Genomic DNA, 27,742 nt, shown 5'->3' on the forward strand with positions numbered 1-27,742 from the left:
TTAGTGTGTGAGGTTGAAGACAAGGTTCTCTCCGGGGTATTTCTGGGGAAAGGAAGTGTAGCCTGCCTTGTTGTGAAGCTGAGGAGAGCCATTGTAACGTGGGGGAGCAGGAAAAATATTGCTTTTTTTTTAACCTCAGGGTATCTTCTTCATAAGGATTCTGTGCTCAGCTCGTTTGTGAATTTCATTGCTTCATCTCTGCTCTATCTCCCTTGCGTTCTAGCCTGCTCATTTGTCCTAACGTCCATTCAGTTCAGTGATGTATTTTTTTTTTAGGCACTGAAACTTTAAAGAGCGAGCGAGAGCAATTTATGTGAAAAATCATTTTATCCAGATTAATGACCGTTACACTTGACTGTTATCACAGCATGATTAGCTAGATTCCTTTCTGGCATGAAAGAATAGAAACCACTTTCCATTTCCTTACTGTTTGAAGTAACCGTTGTAGAGCCAGCATGTCGTATATCATGTGTCAAGCTGATCCGGGAAAAATAATGCCTATATGCTTTTCGAAGATATGAGCGGTGCGTATGCAAGTTGTGCAACTATAAGGATGTTTTCAATGTTATTTATTAATCTACTTTTAAAGTCACAATCCTGGCCTTATAAAATTCCACTAATCTTGCAGGGGATTTCTGGAGAGCTCCAATACTATTGATGGGAAGCTAGATAGATATAACTCCATTGAATAAGCCAAGTTCTTATAAAAAATGCGGGTGCTCATTTCCTCCAGGGCAGAGGGAAGCTTAAAGGGCCAGGAATGTAATCAAAACAATTTGCCTGATTCTGATCTTATTTACACAGGTGTAAAATCAGGAGTAACTTTCAACAGAGTTACAGCAATATAAAACTAATGTGAGAACAGAATCAGACCCAATGGGTGTAGTATTTCTAGTGCTATGTGCCTGCTGTGAAAGAGACAGATTTGAATACATAAATGTTGTAGTCGTGTTAATATAGCACGACCTGCTCAGATAACAAACAGCCTGTGTACGCAAATGGGATAGCCTGATTCCCTGGGCACTTCGCTGGCATCACTGTGCACTGACTAGTGCCTCCTAACGTGAGTGCTTCTAGAACCTTCAAGTCTCTCAGCTGTTGCCTGCTGGACTGTCAGAATTGCTTAGGGAGAGATCAGGGGGTCTGTCATCACGGTGGTACATTTTCTGTCATGCAGAAGGGAACTGTGGAATCGCCAAGGACCTTATGTTTTGAAAGTGCCTCCTGAAGAACAGTGAATGAGAAATGCAGTTCTATTTCTGAAGGTTTAGTGAAAGGCATCCAGAAAACTCAATTACTGCGGAGCGGAGAGAAGAATAAGCAAGGAGGTATATTTTAAGTGAAAGACCCCAACATCGGACTGGTAACATGGTTCCGGGAGAAAATAGGACAGAATGACAACTATCTCAGGGCTTGGGTACTCAAGCTGTTAATTAAAGGAAAGACTCTTATCTGAACCAAGCACTGGGTAAGGGGAACACCTGTGTGGGATTTATTGGATTGAATTTTTAATCAGTATTAATTATTTTATGGTAATAAGGGAATGTGAGCAGATTTCACACCAGGTCTCTGAATAATGTTATTAAATTAATACAAAAGTATAACAAATAAATCTATTTTTAGATCCTTAATACACTGTACCAAAAAAAACCCACATTAGCTTCTGCAAGGTTGGACCCTGGATTAGCTTGCATTCTGGAGATAAGAAATTGGCCATTATCAAGGAAGACCATGCCAGGATAGAAACAGAGATGGAAAATTACTCCTAAAAAAAGAAGGCAGGCTGAACTAGGAATTAATGCATAATGCTAAATCAGAAAAGATGAAGGAGCCTCATTACTAGCTTCAAGTTCAGATCCTCAGTATTAATCTTCTTCCTAAATCACAGGTCTGATAGCTGCACTTTTTTTTCTTTCTGGAGGTAGAGATTTATGGGGCTATGAGGATGTTGTGTGTGTATGTGGGGTGTTTGTTTGTTTGTTTCACTTACCAGACCCTTTGGTGCATCTTCCTTGATTTTTTTTTATTCATAATTCCTCTCAGATTCTGTTTCTTTTCTTTTTCATTTCCCTTAGCAGTCCCAGATGCCTTCTTGCCTTCTGGCTCGAATGCTGCCAAGTGTATTAAATTGTCTGATATGATGACAAAAGGGGAACTCTTAAAGAAATACTTTGCCAGAAATGTTCAAGCTACTAGAAGGGTCCTGGCAAATAATCCATACATTTTATTTGTGGAATCTGAAATGAAGTACAATGTCATTACTTTCCTGAATTCCTGCTGGTGCCCTTTATATCTGGCAGCTAAGACATAACTCAGGCACCTGCAGTAGCTTAGCTCTGGACCTCATGCAAAGTTTCAGAGCTGGTGGATTATTAGGGCTCAGTGAAGAACAAGTTAAGACAGACTCACAGAAGTAAGAAAAACTGAATTCACTTCATCTACTAAAAAGACAAACTTTTATTATTTGGGGGGAGATGAAGAGATACCTAAATAATTCTAGATTTTATCTTCCCTGGTAATATTTACTAGTGCTGTGAAAACTTCAGACATTGGTTGTATCAAGTGTTTGCAGGCTTCATTTGTTATCCACTAACCAAAATTACCATTTTAGAATCAAACCAATACCAAGCTTCTCTCCAGCATTTCTGTTGGGAACACTATATATTTATTCAAGATTTCAGAAGCAAGTCTCTGGAAACCCCTGATCACTTCAGAAAATAATTCTGCTTTACACTGTACAGCAGGCACTGAAACCATGATACAAAATTTATTTCATGCTAGAATTGTTTTGCATAACATTGTGCATGCATTTTACTCAGAAGTACTAAATTGCATACAATGCTGTTGTCTTGTTTCTTAAACTTTGAGACAAGTTTATACTTGAGTATTCTCCTGATTTTTGTACTATAAGTCTCAGTTTTAAAATAACACTTTTTTTTGTTTCAAATCCATACTGATTACTTAATATGAACAATTTGTTATGAAGGGTCTTCACGTTGGATCTATACATCAATAAAATACAACATAACCAGAGCTGGAAATTAAATCTAGACCAGCTGTTACCATCAGGTCCAAAGAAAGGTCCCATGTGTCACAAGCATGCCAACGAAAACAGACAGGAAAAAAAGGAGTTTCCTAAATTTACACAATTCTAGTTGAATTAAAAGTTCTTGATTTCCATGTCAGTGTGATGAGTTATGAAGGCATGGTCAATATGACCGATGACTGCCTGATTGCACTTTTTAAAACCATTACTCTGTATCTTGTATACAAAAAGAAGCAATCCATAGCAAAGAAATGTACAGTTTTATAATGTTTTACATTTTGGCTACAACAATGTATGTAAAAGTAAAGAGCTTTCAAAGAAAATATATAACTTTCTTTTTTTCCCCTTAAAGTTAATCATACAATTGCAGTTTTTGTTTACTTCATGCAATTCATGCTATGAACAAAACAAAAAAGAAAGGAAGAAGAGATCTTCTACAGTTTTGTTACATTTTGGCCGTAGAAAAAGCCTGCATCTCTAGTACAACTCTGAAACCACATAGAATCATCCTTAAAACCTGCATGGAGCGAGTTTACTTTGTCCAAATGAGGAGGTCTTCTATGCCTGCACAGTTCCACACAGATGTTTATTAGCCATCAATGTTCATCTCCATCTCGCCTTGTCAAGTCACTCTGACTGCCTCTGTTGGCATATATTTAGCAATGACAGGACTTTCTTTGCAAAGATCTGCATGTAAAGAATACAATCAATACTTGAGCTTCTTTCCTGCGCTTTTCAAATCAAGCTTGGCATTTTAGTGTTAAAGGAAGGAGGAAAAGGTAGAGTAGCTACATGCAGAGGCAGCCATATTCTTCTTCAACAGGATTTTTTTCCCATGCAGTCAGCCAGACTGAGACCTCTCTACAGTGTATCTGAGTATTGCTTTCAACTTATAATAGGCGCCCATGCAAAGTTTCATCCTAGTGTGCTTGTTTCCTCAAACTCCTGCAGGGTTCCTATGGCTCAAATATATCCTGAGAAAATCAAAATCTTCAATCGTTGGCACGTTTCAGCATTGACTAAATGCCTAACCCATTCCACAAGAGCCAGTGGATTCACCGTTAGCCAAGATAAGCACATACCAGCATGGTGGACCATTAAAGAAATTATCTGGTGCATCCACCCTTCATCCTATGTACCAATACCATGCAGCATATGGCCCACCAGTACTATTTAATGCCCACCTAGTGTCATCTTTATACTATTTAAGGGTGTTGTCACCAAATGTCAGTAGTAACACCATGCCCAGGAGGTGCTACTGTGAGACATGACATCTTCAGACTTAGTGACCTGGATTATATGAAACATAGCATAGGCTAATTGTAAATAAAGCTTTTTAGACCATTCTCTGCTACTGATCCATGCTACAAAATAGATGGGATGGGAGACCAAGAACGTCTCACTGGGCTAGGAGAGCTGTAGGGCGCAGACACTGAGGATAATCCTATCGCTTTTCCGCTTATGCCAGCTATGCTGTTAAGGCTCCGTGACATTTCGTAACCTTCATTTAAAAGAAAAATGCAAAGTACAGCATTGGATCAACAACAGAATGGGCTAAGAATGAGGTCAACATTGTGGCCAGTTAAGTAGCATCCTCATGCATTGACATGCTGAGAGTAGTATCGCTTGCAACGTGGTTCAGAAGGCCATGTAAGTAAGAGGAAGTTAAAAAAATGGGGGTGAGGGGAGGAAGCAGAATGGTTTCTCCGGAATGGGCAGACTGTATAATAATGTAGGCAGTGTCATAGTTCTGTCTTAAAACAACTGGGGGGAGGGGCGGAAGTCAAGTGGAGGGATTTTTCTGTTTCTTTTCAGTGTAAACTCAATTGCACTTTCCCCCACTGACTCATGTATTTGGACCTCAGGCAAAAATTAAGGTGACTCGTAGCTTTAAAAAAAAACAGTATTTGTTCCGTTGCTATAGAGATACTACTCATTTGCTCACCGCATTTTAAAAAAATAGTTTGCATGCATTCAATTTCCCCTTTCCCCCCCACTCCCATCCTTTTCCAGACATGCACAAAAACAACCTCAGCTAGTATACACACATAGTTGCACAAACTATGGATGAAATTCAGTTGGAACAACAATTAAGATGCTCTCAACGTGTTTCCAACAGGCCAACAATATGCTGACATTTGTTACTCTTTAGCCAACCGGCCTCTGTTTCATTCAGTAGAGAGAGCCTGCTTCATGTTGCAGTGCATCATGAGAACTATACATTCCTCATACCAAAAGGTGTGCCATTTGGAGCATTCTCCTGATTCACTGAAGCAACCAAAACTGGCTCAGGCTGAATGAAAATGGCCAGTGCTTATCCAATACAGAATCAGGTAAAACACTTTGCTACAAAGGTAAATTTTAGCAGAGATACTTTCATATGAAAGTGCAGTGGTCCAACTATATCTTTGTTAATGATAAACCTAGAAATTATAATTACATACACTATCTATAACTGGCATGTACTATAGACTGTTGTCCATCATACAATGGCACATGGGAATTCTAAAACCCATACCCATGGTATGGTTTACATAATAGAATCTTTGCATTTTTTTAAAATACTGAATATATTATATACTCTATACAGTACACCAGTGATGGACACTGCTTCAATGATAGATAACTCTTAGTGAAATTAACCACTACCAATTAACTTTTATGCACATATGTAGTTCTAATTTTATGCACTTAAAGATATCTGCATTTTTGGTTTGCTTGCTTTTCTTGGATTAAACCATTTGGGCAAGATTTAGTCTATCATAAAAAAAAATTACAGGAAGTCTTTTTTGTTTGTTTGTTATTTTAGGACCTAATGTTGCTGAATATATGGATGATTCTGATCATTATCTAAGTAAAACTAAATTACTTCTGGGAGCAGTCAGGATTTCAAAAATTAATTATGGTAAATATTAGTTTACCAGAGGAAACCAATTTTAGTTAGATTACTTTCCAGTCATAAAACAGGTCTATGCTAACAAATGCTCCCATATGAAGCTCTCTCTGTGTTCAATTATACAGCTAGGCGTGACAAAGAAATTAACTGAAGTGCTGTATAAACGCAGCTGAATAATCACTTTGTGGTTCTTGGTATTTGCTGGGGCATTTATTTATTTTTGCCCACCAAGTGTTTGCCATTCACAGCACATTGCAATCTACGAGTCTTCCAAATGGGCAGCCTTCACTGCTGTCATAAATATTAATCGATGTGTCTTTGGAGGATGAAATCTTTTAAGGACATTGCAGAATACTGGGCGCTGAAGCTCACTGAGCTAGCTAACATGGAAGACTAAACTGCAGTTGCACATGGTAGCTCTAGCAGCTTTCCTCTCCCAAAGAAATAGATTAAAAACTCAAAATGCAGACATCAGGTTGTTATTTTAGTGCATATCTAAACCAAGCCCACTAGTCCATGATAACTAGTAGATGACTTTTTCTCTTTTTTTTTTAAACAAGGTCACTAACTATGTGGTTACAGGACCTCAGCTACATACCCTTTCTTATTCCTCCATCAGGCGGGCAGGGATATTCCCCGGTTGATAAGAGGAAGCAGGGTCCATATCTCTCCCGAGTGCCAGAGCGGGTAAAGGGCAGGCCCTCATCAGGCGTTATAGCCTGGTCTATGTGGGGACAGTCTTCATTTGCCAGCGCCGCCTTGGCCACCTCACCATTCAGTTTCGAATCTTCAAACATATAAGCAGAAGGCTATTGAAACACTAAGAACTGTTTATCAGAGTTAAATCTGTAGGTTCGGGATCACAGCTAAGGAGTAGCATGGTGATGCTTAAAAGGTAGCACATTTGTCCTAGATACAGTGGCGTTGTACACTGCACCAACATAAAATAAAATATGTTAAGTGGAAGGAGAAACGAAATGTTATCTCATTAGATAGAACAGCAACCTATGGTACTTCCACATATATGGGGCAGTTTCAGAAACTGCTTTGCATTGGTTCCTAGTCCTGTGAGCAGAAGACTGCAGTTAGAAACTGGATTATGTTTAGCATGACATAAGATGGCATATGAATGACCTGTGTCTCATGAAAACTACTGAAACGCATAGAACTTTGGAGAGAGGCAGTTAATGGTGAGTTGCATTGTAGTAGTTGAGTAAATTCTATTCATGCAGATTTATATCTTTGTACAATATTACGTGGGCAAAAGATCCCCAAAGTTTGAACAGTTTGCTTTGTTTTGCTTATATTTTCAAATACACAGAATGGTAGTACACATTTAGACGGATGCACAGCATACATCATGTATGGGAATGTGACAGCAGAACATGGATTTTAAAAAACAATCCACTCTCTGATGTTTTATTCTGTGACATATGCAGTTTATGCAATGCCAGCAGAGGATGCTACAGATGAAAAACAATACAGCAGCCCATGGATTTTGAAAATAAATTAAGTAACATTTACCCTCTGACTGCAAATAATGAAAATGTGTCATTAAATTTGTCCACTTTACTCCACATGTCCCCGTGAAGATAGACTGAGAATGGAATATTTTCTGTATGTGATTTGCTTCACAGTCATAAAACAATTTAAAGTGCTCTTACAAGATTTGTAAAATGTTTTCAAAGTGCAAATTAGTATATTGAGCATATACTCAAAATATGGCACAGTTCAATAGGGACATTTCAGCTAAAAGGAGGGGAAAACAGTCAAAATATAACCCGTACACAAGAGCTAAGCTATGTGCTTAATTGAGTGGGTACAATTCAGAAATTTGCAGCATTCTAAACCTCGGTTGCACAATGCTTATTATTTAGATACTGTAGGGCGCACACTGCAGGTGATCCTACAGTTCTTAATGAAAGGGACAATGCACCGATAAGCTTTATTTCAACCCCCTTTCCAAAAACACCTGCCGACTTGATCCAAACCCTGTGCAATTTTGACATATATTTTTCAGTGGCGCTGAGGCCAAGTAAGAAAATAAATCCAAGCCTACATAGAAACCCTAAAAAGAGAGAATGCATTAAATAGGATGAGCAAACCTTCCAGAGCAATAGTTTCAGAAGGGCATGATGGATAAATAATATGTAAGGGCTTTTTGAGAATATAGCACTCTTCTCATTACCATATAAAATGATCCGCACAGATATAGACATATATGTATGGTATGCATACTATTGTATGGTATGTACACTGTTTATGTACATACATGCTAATTGCATTTCATGTCTTGATTTTCCCCCCAAGCAGATAAAGTGTTTCCCCACATAATCAACTCCATTTTGCAACCCTCCTACTGGTACCTTTTTTTCCTTCCTGCAGAAGTGATCAGTTCATTTCCCCATAGAATATGGTAGTGGTAGGGTTTTTTGTTTGTTTTTTGACCAACTAGGCTTATTAATACATCAGACGCACTAACAGAAGCAAAAGATAGTTTCTGAAATTAATGATGACTAATTTGAACAGGTTTCTGAAGTTTCGGGGCATAGGTTGATTGCAATTCCTGTGTGTGAATAATATACGTATATTTCATGCTCCTGTTTACTTTGCACAAAAGCCACACAATTACCTTCATAACCATGACATCACATGATACTGAGCTGCTTCTTTAAAACTCACACTGATATATACTGTGAACTTTGCTATTCCTTAAGGGGATCAGCAATGCAGTGGGTTAGTGTACTAGCCTTCACAGCTACAGGATAAGGCCCTGATGCTACAATGAGTCAAGTGCAGGGGGGACAGCTACACCTGCACAGAGCCCCACTGTTTTCAGTGTGGAGCTCATTGCTGCATTGGGGCTTAGATTAAATTAGAATAAAATTAGATTAAAGAATAAAATGGTCAGACACATAGAAGAACATAAATTGTTGGGCAAAAGTCAACTTGGTTTCTGTAAAGGGAAATCACGTCTTACTAATCTATTAGAGCTCTTTGAATCGGTCAAACAAACATGTGGACAAGGGGGATCCAGTGGACATAGTGTACTTAGATTTCCAGAAAGTCTTTGACAAGGTCCCTCACCAAAGTCTCTTATGTAAATTAAGTTGTCATGGGATAAGAGGGAAGGTCCTTTCATGGATTGAGAACTGGTTAAAAGACAGGGAACAAAGGGTAGGAATTAACGGTAAATTCTCAGAATGGAGAGGGGTAACTAGTCGTGTCCCCCAAGGGTCAGTCCTAGGACCAATCCTATTCAACTTTTTCATAAATGATCTGGAGAAAGGGGTAAACACTGAGGTGGCAAAGTTTGCAGATTATACTAAACTGCTCAAGATAGTTAAGACCAAAGCAGACTGAAGAACTTCAAAAAGATCTCAAAAACTAAGTGATTGGGCAACAAAATGGCAAATGAAATTTAATGTGGATAAATGTAAAGTAATGCACATTGGAAGAAATAACCCCAACTATACATACAATATGATGGGGGCTAATTTAGCTACAACGAATCAGGAAAAAGATCTTGGAGTCGTCATGGATAGTTCACTGAAGACGTCCACGCAGTGTGCAGAGGCGGTCAAAAAAGCAAACAGGATGTTAGGAATCATTAAAAAGGGGATAGAAAATAAGACGGAGAGTATCTTATTGCCCTTATATAAATCCATGGTACGCCCACATCTTGAATACTGCATACAGATGTGGTCTCCTCATCTCAAAAAAGATATACTGGCATTAGAAAAGGTTCAGAGAAGGGCAACTAAAATGATTAGGGGTTTGGAACGGGTCCCATATGAGGAGAGATTAAAGAGGCTAGGACTTTTCAGCTTGGAAAAGAGGAGACTAAGGGGGGATATGATAGAGTTATATAAAATTATGAGTGATGTAGAGAAAGTAAATAAGGAAAAGTTATTTACTTGTTCCCATAATACAAGAACTAGGGGCCACCAAATGAAATTAATGGGCAGCAGGTTTAAAACAAATAAAAGGCAGTTCTTCACACAGCGCACAGTCAACTTGTGGAACTCCTTGCCTGAGGAGGTTGTGAAGGCTAGGACTATAACAGCGTTTAAAAGAGAACTGGATACTTTCATGGAGGTTAAGTCCGTTAATGGATATTAGCCAGGATAGGTAAGGAAGGGTGTCCCTAGCCTCTGTTTGTCAGAGGGTGGAGATGGGTGGCAGGAGAAAGATCACTTGATCATTGCCTGTTGGGTTCACTCCCTCTGGGGCACCTGGCATTGGCCACTGTTGTTAGACAGGATACTGGGCTAGATGGACCTTTGGTCTGACCCAGTACGGCCATTCTTATGTTCTTATTATATTAATTATTAGAGATGGTCCTGAACCAAAACTGTGTATCTGAACATTAGGAAAGTTTGTATCCTTCTCCAGATCAGAACTGTGTGGCTCAGACTCGTATCTAATAATAAGCAATCATTTAGATAGCACCCTCAAACACTCTAAAGCACTCTGCAAGTACAAGCTGAAATGCAAACTAAACTCATGGAGCACTACATCCACCACTAAAATGCAGCTACGTCCTGGGTATAACACGTCACTATTTAACAGCACACACCACAGCCAGGAAGTGAAGCATGCCTCATCCAATTGTAGTTACAGAGAGAATTTAGGCATAATTACTCAAGTTGGCATTTGGCTGAGACATTGGAGTTAATATCCTACTGTTTCCAAAAACAATACGAGATTGTCAATGAGCACAAATAGTCACAACCTTGGCACTACATCTCATCTGAAAGACAGCACTCCCAAAGCATACAGAAAACTCATGCCTCATGGTATTAGGCTGTGGCCTTGCCTCCAGCTCAGGTCACAAGTGAAAATGAATTTGAGAGCATCACTCCCATTCCTGGTTGTTCATGTCATGAAATCATCCCTACATCTCTGCTCAAGAACTCAATGGAAGAGGTATTGAAAACTAAGATTGAGGTGCATGGCAAAGCTATGCCAGGAAACGTGTACAAAAACTGCCCACAGTATATGTGATACAATTAAGCATAGTTAGTTTCTTGCTTTCATTAGCATTAAATTTACTCAAATGTTACAAGAGTTTTCAGAGGTCATAGACCTTCCCATATGAGACTGAACCTATAATGGCTTCAGTGACACCCATACATCCCACCTGGTTTCAGGCTGCCTCTGACCCTGTATCCCCGATTGCTACTCTTGGAGCATTTAATGATTTATAAATGCACATTGTTGAATAATAGCCACTTTAGTGTTTTCTTTCCATTTCAGGAGGTTCCTAAAGATAAGGAACTGTGGGCAAATCATTCTTCTGCAATCTGAGCTACGGATCTCTCTGTGTATTCTGAAACCTGTTCCACCCATAGTACTTGTGTTGATGTCAATGGCAGTGCTACACACGAGACATGTAGGCTATGCCATTGAGATCTGCACTGTGGTAATTAAAATTGCAGTGCTGATCACAGATGACAATTTGGCCTATATTTGGGAGAAAGGGATGTCATGGACAGAAATGACTGTGGAGGGAAGTAGATTTCTATTTCTGTGAATGGGGGACTGAATTGTCATATATTTTTTTAGATAGTGTAGATATCAGTAATGGATTTACATGCAGCAATTTAAATTTCAGCCCAATCTATACATAACTTAATACTCAAACCTCCCACTGTCTTCACTGGGAGTGAAGAGTAAGTGAGGAGTAAGTGGCTGATCCAAAGTCAACTGAAGTCAACTGCAGTCTTGCCATTGACTTTGGTGAGCGTTGGATCAGAGCTTAAGTGTACAACTAAACTTGGCCCAAATGTCACTTCCAGCATTTACTTTAAGTACACACTTTACTTTAAAAGTATAAAGTGGACTGTGATTTTACTGTAAGGCAACTAAACGAATTAGGGCTTGATCCTGCACCGTTCAAGTGATGGGAGTGATGCCTGTAGCATCATTTCTGTTTTATATTTTTGGATACATATTTGTTCCAAAAATGTGCATTAGGCTAAACTTGGCAATATCAGCCTACGTCAAATTATTTTTTCCATCCATTTAAGTTTTTTTAAAAAAAAATTGTATGTGAAGGATGCAAAATGACTTCACAGTTAACTGGAATGTGCACTGTAGGCTTTGTGGGCCAGCTTAAGTCCTGATAGTAGTAGGTCATCTCCACTGACGGAACTGGAGATGTGACATGGGCGACATAGGGGGCAATATTTTCAAATTGCCCTAATTCTCTCCAAACAGGACCAAGGTTTGTCAAATAGTTCCTAAATATTAGTAAACCTTTGGGCAAAATGGGGCCAGTTTTTATGCTCCTGGTCTTGTTCCCATTAAAGCCAATTGCAAAACTCCTGTGGATTTCAATGGGAGCAGAATCGGGTTTCATGTTAATAATAAAACCTGAAGCCAAGGAAATTGTAGTGACCTTTTCAAGGAAAGATGCTTGGTTTCAGGGAGGAATGCAATACCAGGGAACCATATTCTGCCTGTTGTCTCGTGTTAGATTGTAAGCTTTTTGGAGCAGGGACCAAAAAGGTGTTCTGCATTTGTACAGAACCTAGCACATTGGGCCCCCGGTCTATGACTGGGGCTCCTAGAGCATTACTGCAATAAAAACATTGTTTTACATAGAATGCCACTTAGATTTTGTTCTTTATAAAAATCTGTAGCATGATATACCCCCAGATTAAGATATCTAACAAAATGCTGTATTACTATGGGAATACAAGAGCACCAAAGAAGCTCTTTCTATCAGATAATGGATATGCTAGGACTATTAACTGAATCATGGTATAATTCATAGTGCTTAGCTCTTCTAGGGCTTGTTCTGGGAGTCTTTCCATTGGCTTCAGTGGGCTTTGGACCAGGCCTATAGAGAGGTTTCTTCTCTAGATCTCCAACTGCTTTACAAAGGAAAGCAAGTGTGATGACCCCCATTTCCCCCATCAGGAAACGAAGGTGCAGAGAGGTGTAGTGACCTGCCCAATGTAACACAACTGGTGAGTCTCAGGAATAATCCTAGTCCAGTGCCCCATTCCTAGGACTAAACTGCCTTCAAATGCTTATTTAATGACACAAGCTTTTAAAAGTCCTCAATACTCAGCTGTCTTAGATATGGGGAGAAACACCAGCAAATCTCCCAGATAAGTAGTTTGTTTCATCATTACCTTATTGGGATCCTTGTTTTAAATTTCTTCATCCCACCCCTCACCCCCTTTAGGAAACTGCCATTAAAATGCCAAGGACTTTTCCAGACAAAAATTAGATTTCAAAATAGAAGGATAATGATACATACTAATAAAAGCTGCCAGGAAACTCAAAGGCAAGGCTGACAGTCCAGCCAAAACACAACGCTCCTCTCCTCTGTGTGTGGTGTCTCTACTGTTGTGCTTTGAGTGCTGCCCATGCAGGAAGAGGATTATAATGGAGACTGGCCATACCCAGTCTGTGGGCTCTCCTCCTTCCCAATGGCATGAGCTATAAACAGAGGTTCATGGGCTGCCACTTTGACTTCGCTGCCATTGTTGGCTTGTGCTTGAGTTAGAGCTGTGAGAAACATTTGCATTGAGCCTCAGACCTACTTGATCTGAACCCTGGATCCAATTGTTCACAGATCTCAATGTATCAGTGCATCCATGAGCCTCACTCTGTGCTTCTGAATGCAGGCAAACATATGCAGAGATGGTTCCTGCATTTGTGAAGCCCAAACAAAGTCTCTTTTCCTCTTGCCAAACTTCTCCATGCCCCCAACAACTACCCAATAAGAACCAACAGAACCATTCTTATCTGAAATGCTACTTCAGGAGGTGTAGGGGGGTTTTGTGGGGATTGGGTGGCTCCCTCCTTTTCCTGTCTTCAGAGCTGTGAAGTGGCCACTTTCCCTAATAGCAGAGGCTGTGGGGTTGGGTGGATTGAAAGGGCACTCACTGTGGGTTGTTGCCTTCTCCAACCCTTATAGGATTTAACTGCCAGGCAAAGGGTGCCACCTTCATGACCTGTGGTGCAATGTGAATGGGCCACTTCAACTGAAATGGGGCTGAGATATGCTCCCATAATTCTTAGCATGATAGCCAAGGAAATCCTGCATGGTAGATTTATGGGTTGTCTCTCCCAGGGCATGAGCATCGCCAGGGCTCCCTTACTATTATGCTAAAGTGTCTGGGGCCTCATTAGGCCTAGATTAGAGAGCCAGGTACCAGGAGACATAGGGCTGTTTCTTCAGCTCGCACAAAACTACTGGAGAAGGGAGCAGCATATCCTGCCCTTGTTCAAGGATTGAAGGGGACAGTGATCCTCTGTACGCACATCTACTCCTCAAAGACCAAAGCCTGCTGAAGGAGCAGCTGCTTGGCACCCCACAAAGACCCAGAGGTGCAGCAGAGGGGTCCTCTTGGCCCCAGAAGGGGAAGCAGCAAGACATTGCCCTATATCAAGGTAAGAAAAGGGGTCTTGGGTCTGGATGCGGTGATGGGGAGGGGAGGGGGAAGAAATGACTGATTATAGGGAAGGGCTAATGCTGGGAAGATACTAGTTACTTGGAAGATGAAGATCTGCTTGTTGAGGGTGTCCAGTCTAACTGAAACCTCCAAGCAAATCTTCCAGCCCTTGCAAACCAAACCTGTGGGGTTCAGTTGGTGAATCCCAACTTGCCCAGAACACTGCAGGGTTTTGATAGCCTTGACTTCAAGGGGGGCACCACGCAGACATGGGTATAGCCTGTGAATGGTCCCACAAGGGATGCACTCAAACACTTACTAACGCTCTTTTGGATCTCAGTTCTGGCAAGCGTGCTGATCTTCAGCTCCTGACGCTTTGCACTACTCCCAACATACAGTATCTTTTAGATGAACACTGCCTATAATCTCCATTGCTGAAGCAGCTGCTCGGCATTTAGCCTCTTCGCACTGTTGCATCAGAGAAGGTAAATCTAATTGAAATGCTATGACTGGAGGAGGGACCATTACACTGAACATCTATGGCCTGACTGTTACTTTATGGCCCCCCTTTACACCATTCTGGTAGTGTAAAAAGGCCACAATAGACTCATAGGCGCTAAGGTCAGAAGGGACCATCGTGATAGTCTAATCTGATCTCCTGCACCCCGCAGGCCACAGAAAGTCACCCACCCACTCTCGTAATAGATCCCAAACCTCTGGCTGAGTTGCTGAAGTCCCCAAATCATGGTTTAAAGACTTCAAATTATAGGGAATTCACCATTTACACTTGTTTAAACCCGTAAGTGACTCATGCCCCATGCTGCAGAGGAAGATGAAAAACCACTAGGGTCTGTGCCAATCTGACCTTGGGAAAAATTCCTTCCTGACCTCAAAATGTGGCAATCTGTTCCAGTGGTTCTCAACCTGCGGCTCGCAGGCCACTTGTGGCCCAATCAGCACAGAGCTGTGGCCCATGTGACATCCTCAGATCTATACAGGTAATATTGGATGAGGCCTACAATGGTAAATAGGTTGAGAACCACTGACCATGTTAGACCCTGAGCATGTGGGCAAGACCCACCAGCCAGACACCTGGGAAAGAATCTTCTGTAGTAACTCCGAGCCCTCCCCATCTAATATCCCATCACCGGCCACTGGAGGTCTATGTTGCTAACAGTCACAGGCTACATGCTATTATAGGCAGTCTCATCATACCCTTTCCTCCCTGAACATCTCAAGCTCAGTCTGAAAGACAGGTTTTTTGCTCCCACTGCTTCCCTTAGAAGGCTATTCCAGAACTTCACTCCTCTGATGGTTAGAAACCTTTGTTTAATTTCAAGCCTAAACTTGTGGATGGCCAGTTTATATCCATTTGTTCCTGTATCCATATTGGCGCTTAACTTAAAGAACTCCCCTCTCTCCCTGGTATTTATCCCTCTGATGTATTTATAGAGAGGATGGATATGTCCAGCAGGGAACACCCCTGGTGTAGGAGGATTCCCTGGCTGTAATGACTCTGACACATCCCCAGCAGCCACCAGCATTGGGGGCATGGCCAGGAAGGAGAGGGTGTGGTTGGAGAATTGCCGTGCTCTGGCTATTCTCAGCCACGCGGTCATTTAGGCAGTTGATTGCAAATTCAAGCAGCCCTGAGACTGCTGTAGCTTATGGTGGGGGCTAGGCAAACCTTTAGGCATCCCCACACTAGGGAAAACGTAAATGGTGACTTGAAGCCAACTTTACCTCCCATCCTCCTCTCATTGCCTGTGCTGAACTATTAAGAAACGACACTTTTTTGTGTAAAAGTGATCAATCCAAGTTCCAAAGGAGATTGTAGAGACCAGTAAAAATGTAGGACCAAATCCTGGGAGCTGCTGAGCACCTGAGAAACCCACTATCTCTGATTGGTGGAATTGTCTGTTTTGCCATGCCCCTCCCTTCTGCCGGTGCACTCTTCTGTGTTTCCCCACAGGGAGGGTCAGAGCATGCCATAGAATAAGGAGTTATGGGAATAAATTATGAATTGATAAAAATACAACCTTGCTGCTTTAGTGTCTGGGCAATTGTGAATTTGAAATAAAATATATCTCACTTGCAACTAAGAGTGAGATTAGAAGCAATAAACCTAATACCGTTTCTCTAGAAAAAAAACACAAAAATACCTCTCAGCCTCTTTTTATCATTCCCGTCCAGACCCCACAAATAACATGCAGGTGGCAACCAAAAGCCTCAGCCAGGACCTGATTCAACAAAATATCCATTTGACTTCCACTCTAGACCATGCTAGGCTACAAAAATAAAATATTTTTTTATGGGCTCCAGACCCTTGGGTAGGATTCAGAAACATGGATCGCAGGCACAGAGGTTTGTTTTTGTCATTGCTAAATCAGGCCCTCAAAGTGCAAGGGATATAACTACATTAGATTATAAAAAGAATGATGGAGAAGATATAATAAGCCACAAGCAATTGACAATGAAATGATGGCTTGGAGGGTATGGATGGAAGTACAGCACAGAGAGTGTGGGTTTGAGACTTTGAAAATGAACTATGATGTGCTAAGATGGGAATCACTGATTTTTAAAACAGCAGGTCTCTAAGCCAATAGGTTTGGGACATTTTCTGCTGGAGAGCAATGAAAATTAATTGTTTTCCATGCAGACTATCTGAAAGAAATAGCACATTAGCTAGATAGTGCTTTCTTGCATCATGTACTTACTCTTTGCATTAATACCTTGTGTGACAACCTCAATGGAGTTACCTATAGTCTGTAACATTCCTTGTCGTTTTGCATTTAAAGAACAGTATTGTAATCTCCTCTGCTGCCCAATATGGAGCTCAGGTTGATGGGGATTGGAGAAAAACTTCACAGAATAAAATGTGACAGTCTGTAACATACACAAGTTGCAAGCAACATACAGTAATAACAAGTAAATGTTAACAAACAGAACGAGAGAGAGAGAAAAGAGAAAGAGAAAATGTGAAGAACATGTAAAAGAATTCATTTGTTCCTACACAGCAACTCAATTTAATTTTAGCTACCCCAAGATTTTCATGCTTTGTATAGAGTCAGATGTAGTTATCTTTAACAAACACCTGAATATTATTTTACTGTATATTTTAAAACTTATTCTGAAGTATTCTTGAGTAGATGTCACACCAACAGACTTTACGTTGGTAGAGCTGAAAGCAGAATTTGTCTCCTCTACAGCAGAAATTTAGTATACTAGACAAATTCCCAGATGCTCCTCAAACCCGACCTACCTCTGAATATTTACTCACCACCATGTTGAAATGGGTCCCTCCAGGTAAGGTTGTCCCCCAATAAAGGTACTTCAGTGAATAAGGTGACCGCCTCAGACAACCCTGATTGGCCAACATTGTGACATCACTGTCAGAGAATATCACCTTCAAGAGGCGTTACTTCCTGAAGTGAGGTGACAGCATATTGGCTTCCTGTCTGTTGATAGTTTGGAGACAGGGAGTAGGTACAGGAGCATGACTAGATCAAGTGCTTCTTGCTCTGAAGAGACCATGGGAAAGGTGTATAATGCAATGGTGAGAGGTGTTGCTCCTGGAAGTGCTGCCTTCCAAAGAGGTACATCGCAGTCCCTGCTAGAGATGGTCCGCCAATTCTGTACACTGATCCTGTACTTTTGTGAGTCAAATTAAAATCCTAGTGATTCCATAGACTGCAGTGGATCCTTAGGGTAGGTCATGTATTTGGGAATGGTGCAACATATAAGCTCAGTCTGGTGAGCCAGGTATTGGTTCCTCGCTAGGTAAAGTTCATCTCCCTTAAGATCTTAGAGCACCAAATTGTGGATCTAGTTTAGATTTGAAAAATAAAGAATACAGTATGATGATCTGTAGGGTATGGAGCATGGATGAATGCAAAGAACAATGAGAGCAGAAATGGGTAAACTACTGGTTACTTCTGGTCTGTGCTTGTTTTGTAAAAGCAAATCTTCTTAGAAGTAACAAACAGAGAAAGCTTGGATGGAGTCTAAATCAGGTATAAAGTAAGAGGGTTGTGGTGTAGTTGGCTAAGCATAGCATTAGGTGCCTGAGTTCTAGTCCCATCTCTGTTACCAATTCTTTCCGTGGCAGTGGGCAAATCATTTAACGCCTCTGCTCCAGCCAAACAGGGCTCAGAAGTAAAAGCTGCTCTATTTTACATCTGGCTTCCCATGACCCAGAATGGCAATTCCAGCCACTGGGGATCAGTTAGATGGAGGGATGCTCAACCCTTTCCCTCCCAGTAACACCACCTGCACTAGTGAATGATGTAGGAGCTGCTAGGGCAGGCCTGTGCCATTGGAGGCTCCCCCTAGTGTGAGGGAGTATTTAAGGAGCTGGATCTGCCAGGTTTAAGGCTGCTTTGTGCTGGAGGACTGGCACAAAGTGGGTTTAATGACCTGAGAATTAGATGTCTTTGTCTCAGTTTTCCCATCTGTTGAAGGGATATAATACTTATTTGCCAACCTCAATGGGGTGTTTTCCCCCCAGTAGGTGTAGCTCCAAAAGGAGCTATATCAAGTTACACTAGCTGAAGATCTGACCCAGTTTATTTCCAGAGAGCAAAGGCTGAAGCCACCTAAGAGATAATGGGGGAGCTATTTTTTGGTTTCACATGTAGTACATGTGAATGATGTAGTGATGTAGTACATGATGTACATGTGAAAAGTGCCCAGCTGACTACTCTGAAAACAGAAGTCCTCTCTTTAACCATAGAAAAGGTACAGCACAAGCAAGGTAGAGGAGACTTCCCCATATTTCTTTCCTATCTGATTTACAGACTCCACTTTAGGGGTGAGAGGGTAGTTCCACTTCCATTCCTATTCAATACTTGACCACTCAGCTAGGTCTGCCAGGAAGGGTCCCGGTGGCTTGGGGCTTTGGCCACACCTTCTCCATTACAGCTTGGACTGAGACAACCATCTTGTTTCACATAAGCCTCCTAACAGCCATTTGATGGTAAAAACTTTCAGCCACTGTCCCCCTGACCTGAACCATGGCTTAGGAGACCAATATTCCATTCACAATTCCCTAAGTTTCTTTCAAATTTTAATGGATTGATGACATTTATATTAATTAAACTTCTGAATTAGAACAATACCGTAGTTCTATTGCTACTACAGGAAGCCAGACCACAGGTGGATAATTGCCCAATGAAATGTTTAGGAGGTGCTATTGGAATCCACTGTTCAAGGGATATTACAGAACCGCCTCTGTGCATGACCTACAGGAGACATGAGACCATGACGGGTGCCAGCCATGAGGACTTAGTCTTTTTATCTCAAGCTGTAGGAGCTTATGCTGTAGCTGGAGGCCCAGGGTTAAATCTTGGGTGACACCAAGGTGATCATTATTGCACTGTTTTTCTATAAATATTCAAATTTTGATATTTGGGATTAGGAATTATTAAATGGTGTTTGAATTTTAAAGACTAGAAAGGCCATTTACAATTCAAAAATGAAGTGTGTGGGGGGGACCTTTTCCCACTTATACCTTTGTGACTCAGGCCCAATGTAATAGTCTATCTAGGGCAGTAGTTTTCAACCTTTTTTCATTGACAGACCGCTAAAATTTTTTGAATGGAGGTGCGGACTCCTTTGGAAATCTTAGACATAGTCTGTGGATCCCCATGGGTCTGCAGACCATGGGTTGAAAATCACTGATCTAGGATATATAAGCACCACTGCCTTCTGCTGGGGGGTGAATGAGAACTGCTCAGTTCTTTGTGGTTATGTATTATCTAGTGGCTAGCCTACAGCAAGGATAGAAACAGCAACGCTACTACAGTCAATTGAGATTCTTCTTTATCTCGAGTGGTATTTTGAGTGGAATGTTCTATTCCCCTTGTTGCAAACCTGTTGTTTAGTGGACCATCATGATATGTATGGGTATGTATACGGCCACAAATTCATTGCACTTGTATCTTCCAAATGTGCAGTGTAGGTTGCATAAAACCTGCTTACGATCACAAACTGCAACTAGTGGACAAGACACCTGATTTTCAGAACCACTCAGTACCTGCAACTCTCATTAACTCCAGCTGGAGTTGTGGGACCTCTGCACTCCTGAAAATCAGAGGCAGTATGTTTTTTGAGTGCAGGTTATTTGGTTTATTTGGGGGGGGGAGAAGAAATTAAGCCTAGTTCAACTTTTCTAGACAGTGTTTCCACTGATAAAAATGAATCTGAACCCAAAGGGAGCCCCAAATCATATTTATAAATGGAGATCAGCTCTCTCTTGATATGTTACAATTAAATAAAAAATTCTTAGGGTCAAGTCTTGTCCCATCCCATGCAGAGAGTGGGAGAGTTTGGGGATGGGTACTGGTCATTCTCCCTCTCAGCAACAGAGCATAACAACTGCAAAGGCTACTGCAGATGTAAAGGTGATGCACTAGCTATGGAGTGTTGGTTTATTTTGTTCCTCTCCAGCCCTGGATTTCCTTGTGATCCTTTCCCCGACACTGCTCTCAGCAACAGCCTGGTTTCCCAAGATCTGCCTTGAGTGGAGAATTCAGCCTTCATTGTTTACAATTCTGCAAGGAAGTCGCCCAGAGTGCACAATACATACACCCAGGGATACGCTCTATCTAGACCATAGCTCAAATAAAGGCAGTGTGCTGAGCACTCAGGGTGGAGGGAATCCTTATCTCAGGGTTCTGCAGCAGCGTCAAAGCACCTGCAATGTCTCCCTTCAAATTACGTGTATGTATAGGAACTCCTAATATAGAGAAAAGGTTTGGGTAGATCCTTTCGCGTGTGAGGGAACAAAAATCACCCATCTCCTTTTCTTTAGGTGCTTAACTCTGGTCATTCTCTGTTTCCGTCTGAGTGCAGCTGATTTGTGGCATCAAAGTGCAGGCGATGTTACAGACATCAAGTGGAGTTATGGATTCTATTAATATTCCAGACCCACTGTTATAGATTGGCAAACAGCATCATCCACCTCTTCCTACGGATACTGTAGGACATAACCATAAAGCCAGCACATCTTTTGGGCGGGCACACTGGGGTGAGGATGAGGAGATTCATGTGAAATTTTCATAACAAAACCCCAGACCAAGTAGTTTGGAGATTTGTTTTGCCTATTTTGAGGCTTTGTCACCAACCTGAAACTTGGGCCTGTTTTGCAGATGTTTGTGATCTTGGGCTGAGTTTTGTGTCGTTGTGGGGTAGAATGTGGCTTTGGGCACAATCCCGGTAAAGCTGAACAGTTTAGGTTGATTTCTGTTTTCAGATTTGGGTTCACTTGATTTTCATGCAGCTCTAGTTAGGAGACCTAATGCTTGCAAAGCATTTTGAGATCCTTGGATGATATACAAGTGCAAGGGATTACTACTATTATTATTACTATTTGTTGTTAATTGTCTTTTTGTTGTTGTTAGGGGCAGGCTTCTGGGACTCAGGCCATCTCAGCTCAGTCTCCAACTCTGATACAGACTTCCTGCATGGCCTTGGATAAGTCACCTTAATCTCATGTTCTCCCAAATACCACTATGTAAAATGAAGATAATACTTCCTTCTACCCACCCTTTGCCTTTCTTGGTCAGTTTGACTGTAAGTCTTTGGGGTAGAGGATTATCTCTTTCTTTCTCATTGGGTCCCTGATCTTGACAGTGGCCGCTAGGTCATACTGCAATACAAATAGTAAATAGCAACAGAATCTTATTTGGTGGGGTCAGGGCCTTGAAAGGCTTATGCTTGTTTTAAAGGCATAGGCAACTAGGCCTATAGAGTATATAGCATATATCAAGTCTGGGTCTCAAGTAGTTTTACAGTCAAGCTAGTCATGGGTGAAATTTACTCCTTTGTATCATTTTGGGTCCAATTCTCCAATCTGCCGAGATCCCTACGTAAGTGGCAGAAAGTGAATTTAAAGTGACCAGAGATTGTCCCTGGGGAATTCCCCTTGCACAGGGGGAATCACTGCCAGCTTCAAGCTGCTGCCATGGCTTCACACCACCTGCCCCAGAAGCTGCCTCCTCCCTGCCAAACATAAGGGAGAGGAGAGACAGGGAAATGGTGAGTTGTTGCCAGGAGGGGAAGTGTGGCAGAGCAAAGCTCTGCTGTGACCAGTTTGTCACTGGTTTAGAGCCACCTTGCATTAGTGGCATCAGTTAAAGCTCCTCCCCCCGATGATTTAATTTAAGCCACAGCCAGACAGCTGAGAATCAAGGAGCCATGAGTGGTTCCTTGGCAGCACCCTCCCTGACATTCCTGAGCTTAGGTCCAGTGGAGAATCACTGCCTGGATGTGTAAATGATTAACCCAACATGTGTATGTTCTGTCACCGGGCATTTCCTAGGAGAGACTCTATTGCATAGCTCAGCTCTTATCTACATCAGTAGCACTTCCAGTAGAGCAGGGCAGAAAATGGGAGGAGAAATAATGGCATGTTCACAATTGCCCCCTCATTTTTCTTAACATTTTTGAAATGTTCTGACCAGTTCTAGTTTCCACTTAAGACCCCCCCTGTGTGAACGATGGAGTCCCAGACTATGAATGGCCAGAAAGCCATGTCATCACACAAAGGAGCTATTCAGAGTCATAGATTAGGGGCTAACTTCTGCTTTCAGGGTCAGCCTGATTAAAGGTATCAGAATCTGGCGCTCAGAATTCTGTTGACTTCAGTGTGTTGCATGCACAAGACTGAGAACAGCATTTGGTCCACTGCATACTTCTGAATCTGCCAATAAGAGGGCACTGTTCTGTAGAGTGCTACTGTAACAGGTGGGACCATTTCCCCCGTTTCACCATCTTGTGAATTTTTATCACATTGCTATAAAAATAGCAGACATAACTGTACTTGATGTCTCAATCATAAGCAACTAAACAGGCTATATTTTAAAGAATGTGCTAGAGGTACATGTTATTTGTCTTGTATCTCCTACAAAGTGCTATGAAACTGTATTGGAGTTTAACAGATAAAAATTGAAGGGAAAATATTTGAATTGGGGTGGATCTCTTGCTAGAGCTCTAAATAATCTATTTTGGGTTCCAAGTTAATCACAGTTAATCGGTTGTCTGTAACTAGGCAGTGTGACTAATCCAAAGGTTTTACAGTATGTAGAACATTCATTACTTGCACATTATGGATTTCCACGGAATGCTGAGGCTCTTGCTAAGTTTCACACACAGTACAGTACCTAGGAGTACATGATTACTCTAGAAAGTGAGTATCAAGATGGATTAATGCACTGGTCTTTCTGATGGGGAGACAAGGCTGTGCAGAGCTTGTTTTTAACAGTGCGCCTCTGATCTGATTTATGATTTTCTTTCTTTGTCTCTCACACACATACACCTTTTCCTTTATAGGAAGCTAAAATATAAGGCTAATATTTTTGCAATCAGTGGTGCATAGTGGCGATCAGAATCAGAACTCCAGTAACATGGTTACGGAGCCCATCTCCATCAGTTGAAGTACAAGTGTGTTATAGGGCTGTTGAAATATATATATATATATGTATATATATATATATAAATAAATAGACTCTTTTAATCAATTATTGCAGAAATGGATAATTTGCTGTCATTATCAGTACTTCATATGTACTGTAGCAACAGCTGACATTAGAGCTGTTCCACATTGAACCAAAACAGTTCCACATTGAACCAAAGTTACACGTATTCTCAGGATACCGGTGTGGAGTTGAATTGAACTCGCAGAGTTCTTGGGCCCCAAGTCCTCAAAAGTTCAAGGACCAGGATATGTTGTTGGAGGAACTTAAAGCAAGGGACTTCTGGGTAAGAAGTCATTCTCTAGCTCTCCACTAAACCACTCCGAGTCTGGTGTCTCCCTGCCCACATAACAACTGGGTAGCTGGAGTGACATTCAGATGTGACCCACCATTTTGTGAGCGCCCTCTTTTCCTCCTGATTTATAGAGCCACAAAGCATCTACTTATGAGGAAGTTACTTCCTTGCCTGGAGATGACTTTGTGATAAGCATTTGCAACCTGAGGGGAATGGACAGATAAAACCGTACGTGTGCATGAAGGGTAAAATAGTAAAGAGACAGTCTATTGCATGAATTGTGGTTGACCTGATGCAATGGGAGAGTTTTAAAACAGAAAAGAAAAAATGAAAGCTCTTTACCATCTAAATGGATTTTACATAGTTGCACAAAAGGAAAAAAAACCAAACCAAAGTCAACTTCCACTACCTCCCACCTTTCAGAAATTAGCACTGGCATCGTAGAATTCACACACAAAGGAAGGTCTCACTTCCTTTGTGCTTCTTTCAATGACATCAACATGCATGGCTATGAGATGAAGAGACAATATCTCACCCACGAGGAGAGACAAATCAGAATTTTCTTCAAAGTAAAAAATGATAAGAACACAAGACCATCATAGGTGAAAGCTAGTTCTTTCAAAATGCCTCTTTGTGACTAAAGCTCAGTCAGAATCACTCTATTAGTGACCTGTTTTATGTAACACAATACACGCTGAGGGAAGTATTTTGTAACAGGCTGAAGAATGCACACTGTACAACTGAGCTGGAACCTCTATCAAAATGGTTATGGTGTTATTTTAAGTGTGATTTACTTTGAGTTTACTGTTTCCACACAGTAAATAAATAGATGATATTCCACGGGTAGAGTAGATTATGGGGTTGAATCGTCAGATTGGAGCCCTGTAACTTTATGTGATATGTGATGATTCTCATAAAACTGAGATAGTCCCATAATTAACCACTAGCCATGGGATATTATAATATATTCCATGGTGACTAGTATTTCTTCCCAAATGGAATTAGTATGAAATTATAATGTTACTCTCATTGGGGTTTTCTCCTATTGCTGCCATGAATCCATATAATTAAAAAATAAGACTACCTTGTTGTGAGATTATCACTCATTACTGTTTAGTACAAATCTGCCAAAAACGACCAGTATTATCCCTTTTCCAGTCAACCTTTACTACTAAAAGGTTGAAAGAGCTGTAGATCATCAACCCATGCTTTCATGAGGAGCAAATATGTTTTAGCTACTGTAGTTCAAAACTCTTCATAACTCTAAATGCTAAGCTCTAGTGTAATATAGAATGGGTTGGTTTGCATGCTATGGAGTTAACATCCTTACATCTATATTTGTCTCCTAGTGAGTCATTTTGTGTTAGTGTCAAGAATTTAAGCTATCGTTCTACTTTGCAGTTAATCATCTGAAAGAGATGGGATTGCCTTGTGAATATGCATGTTGGTGTAGTCGTCCCTCCAACTTAGTAGGCACCTCGTTTCTTTAATCAGATGCACAATACCTGCCATTTAAAAACAGCTGAAAGGTCACAGCTGGGAAAAAATTAAAAAACATCTGGCTTTTTCAAATTCTGACCCCGTTGTGTCAGAAATCTCTGTAAGAGCTGCGTACTCAGCTCCTGTTCTGCTAGGAAGCATTCCGCTCTCAGGTGCCTCCGTGATGCACTATAGAGTCCAGCAACATGGCTGTAGAATGCTAAAAAAAATTTCCACTAGATGTAATTGCTCTTCAAAAATATCTTGAACCATGTATTCCCTTGACCAGGACCAAAGTTAAGGCTCCTGGAGTATGATCTCATCCTTAATTTTGCTGAGCAGCCTCCCCTGCGCCATTTGTCCCCGCAACCTAGACTTCACACATGATATTCAATGTGTGGTGGTGGGACTATAATGGATAAATGTGCTACCCATTGCTCTAAGAAAGCAGTCTGACTGAATCTTAAATCTCTACAAGGTATGGAGGTTAAAGGTCAGATGGACATTCCTCTAAGAGGTTTCCTACCTGCTCTGTTAATTTCTAAAATTTCTTCTTGGGCCAGTGGGCATGTGTCGCTCTGAGTACTGTGGTGTGGAGAGTTTACGACAGATTTACAATAATTGGGGGATCCCAGCTGGGGTGGCCTCGGGATATGCTTCTTTTTTTTCTTTGGTAGCTTCTGCTTAGCCATAGCTAAGGAGTAATACATTCCGAAATTGTTCACAATGACGGGGACAGGCATGGCAATGGTCAGCACACCTGCAAGAGCACAGAGAGCCCCCACCAGCATGCCTGACCAAGTCTGAGGATACATGTCTCCATAGCCCAGGGTAGTCATGGTGACAACAGCCCACCAAAAGCCGATGGGGATATTTTTAAAGTGTGTATGATTACTGGCACTAGGATCATTGGGTTTAGCACCTATTCTCTCGGCATAGTAGATCATCGTGGCAAAGATTAAGACGCCCAATGCCAAGAATATGATGAGCAGCAAGAATTCATTTGTGCTGGCACGGAGAGTATGTCCCAGGACCCGCAGCCCCACAAAGTGGCGGGTCAGCTTGAAAATTCGCAGAATTCGCACAAACCGGACTACTCGTAGGAAGCCCAGGACATCCTTAGCAGCTTTGGAAGACAGGCCACTGAGTCCAACCTCCAAATAGAAAGGCAGAATGGCCACAAAGTCAATGATGTTCAAAGAGTTTTTGATAAATTCCACCTTGTTTGGGCAGAAAGTGATTCTCATCAGGAACTCAAATGTAAACCAGACCACACAGACGCCTTCGATGTAGGTCAGAAAGGCTTCGGTCTCCGCTTCCCTGTAGTGTCGCACGTGGGTGTCATTGCCAATGAATTCAGTCTCTGTTTTGTTCACGATGGGGTTAAATCTCTCATGGGTCTCGAGGCAGAAGGTGGTGATGGAAACCAGAATGAAGAAGAGGGAGGCGAATGCCACGTACTGTTGAAGGAAAGTCACAAGAGAAATGTTAAACGGTAGATAAAGTACAAGGGATTTGTTTCTGAAACACACACAGAAAACTGTTGGATTATTACAACTGAAGATGTTAACAGCTGTAGTGCTTTCTGCCTGTGGATTTAAGGCATCATGCTTCAGCTGCAAAGACAATCACGCACTCAGGCTCTGATTCCTTAAAGCACTTAAGCAAATGCTTACATTTAAGCATGTGCTTAAGTCTCATGGACTTCAATAGAACTTAAAGTTAAGCACATGCTTAAATGCTGCCCCAAATAGGGATGCCTTCCTGAATTGTGTCTCAGTGCCTGCTGAAGTTACTGATGGAAAAGACCCACTAGCTCTCAGAATCCACTTGCTCTAAAGTGCAAGATGCACAATGGCTGCCATAAAAAAGTCAGCATTTATTAACAGTTACCACTGTCTTTTGTGTGAGGTGTAACAGTTATTTCCTATTCTAAGTTTAAGGAGGAATTGTGGCATTCCAGATCTCACTTTGTGGTAGCTGCTAATAAATGTTGACATTAATGGTGGCTTCTGCAGGTCCCCAGAAGAGGGCAGTATCTGATATTACAGAATGATGGGCAGCAAAGTTCCATTGGTTTGTGTTGAAAAGTCATGGCCTCACCAGAGCCAGCAAAACATGCAGAGGACTGGCCACAAG

At 41.4% G+C, this 27,742-nt stretch overlaps 1 protein-coding gene across 4 annotated transcripts in view; it reads right to left on the bottom strand.

The window, feature by feature from the left end:
* Nucleotides 1–3,668: 3,668 nt before the first annotated feature.
* The window catches only part of KCNC1 (potassium voltage-gated channel subfamily C member 1), a 151,066-nt gene continuing 126,992 nt past the window's right edge, over nt 3,669–27,742 (bottom strand). The window contains exons 2-5 of one of the 4 annotated variants that reach the window (XM_065403606.1): nt 26,108–27,063; nt 17,519–17,537; nt 6,541–6,610; nt 4,411–4,547 (exon numbers count right to left, since the gene is read on the bottom strand). In XM_065403606.1, coding sequence (XP_065259678.1) covers nt 4,411–4,547; nt 6,541–6,610; nt 17,519–17,537; nt 26,108–27,063 — 1,182 coding nt within the window. Of the gene's footprint in view, nt 3,734–4,410; nt 4,548–6,540; nt 6,730–17,518; nt 17,538–26,107; nt 27,064–27,742 lie in introns of those variants that run through there. The other 3 variants (XM_065403605.1, XM_065403604.1, XM_065403608.1) reach the window with 3 other exon arrangements.

This window comes from Emys orbicularis, chromosome 4, assembly GCF_028017835.1.
Source record: "Emys orbicularis isolate rEmyOrb1 chromosome 4, rEmyOrb1.hap1, whole genome shotgun sequence".
Classification (NCBI taxonomy): domain Eukaryota; kingdom Metazoa; phylum Chordata; order Testudines; family Emydidae; genus Emys; species Emys orbicularis.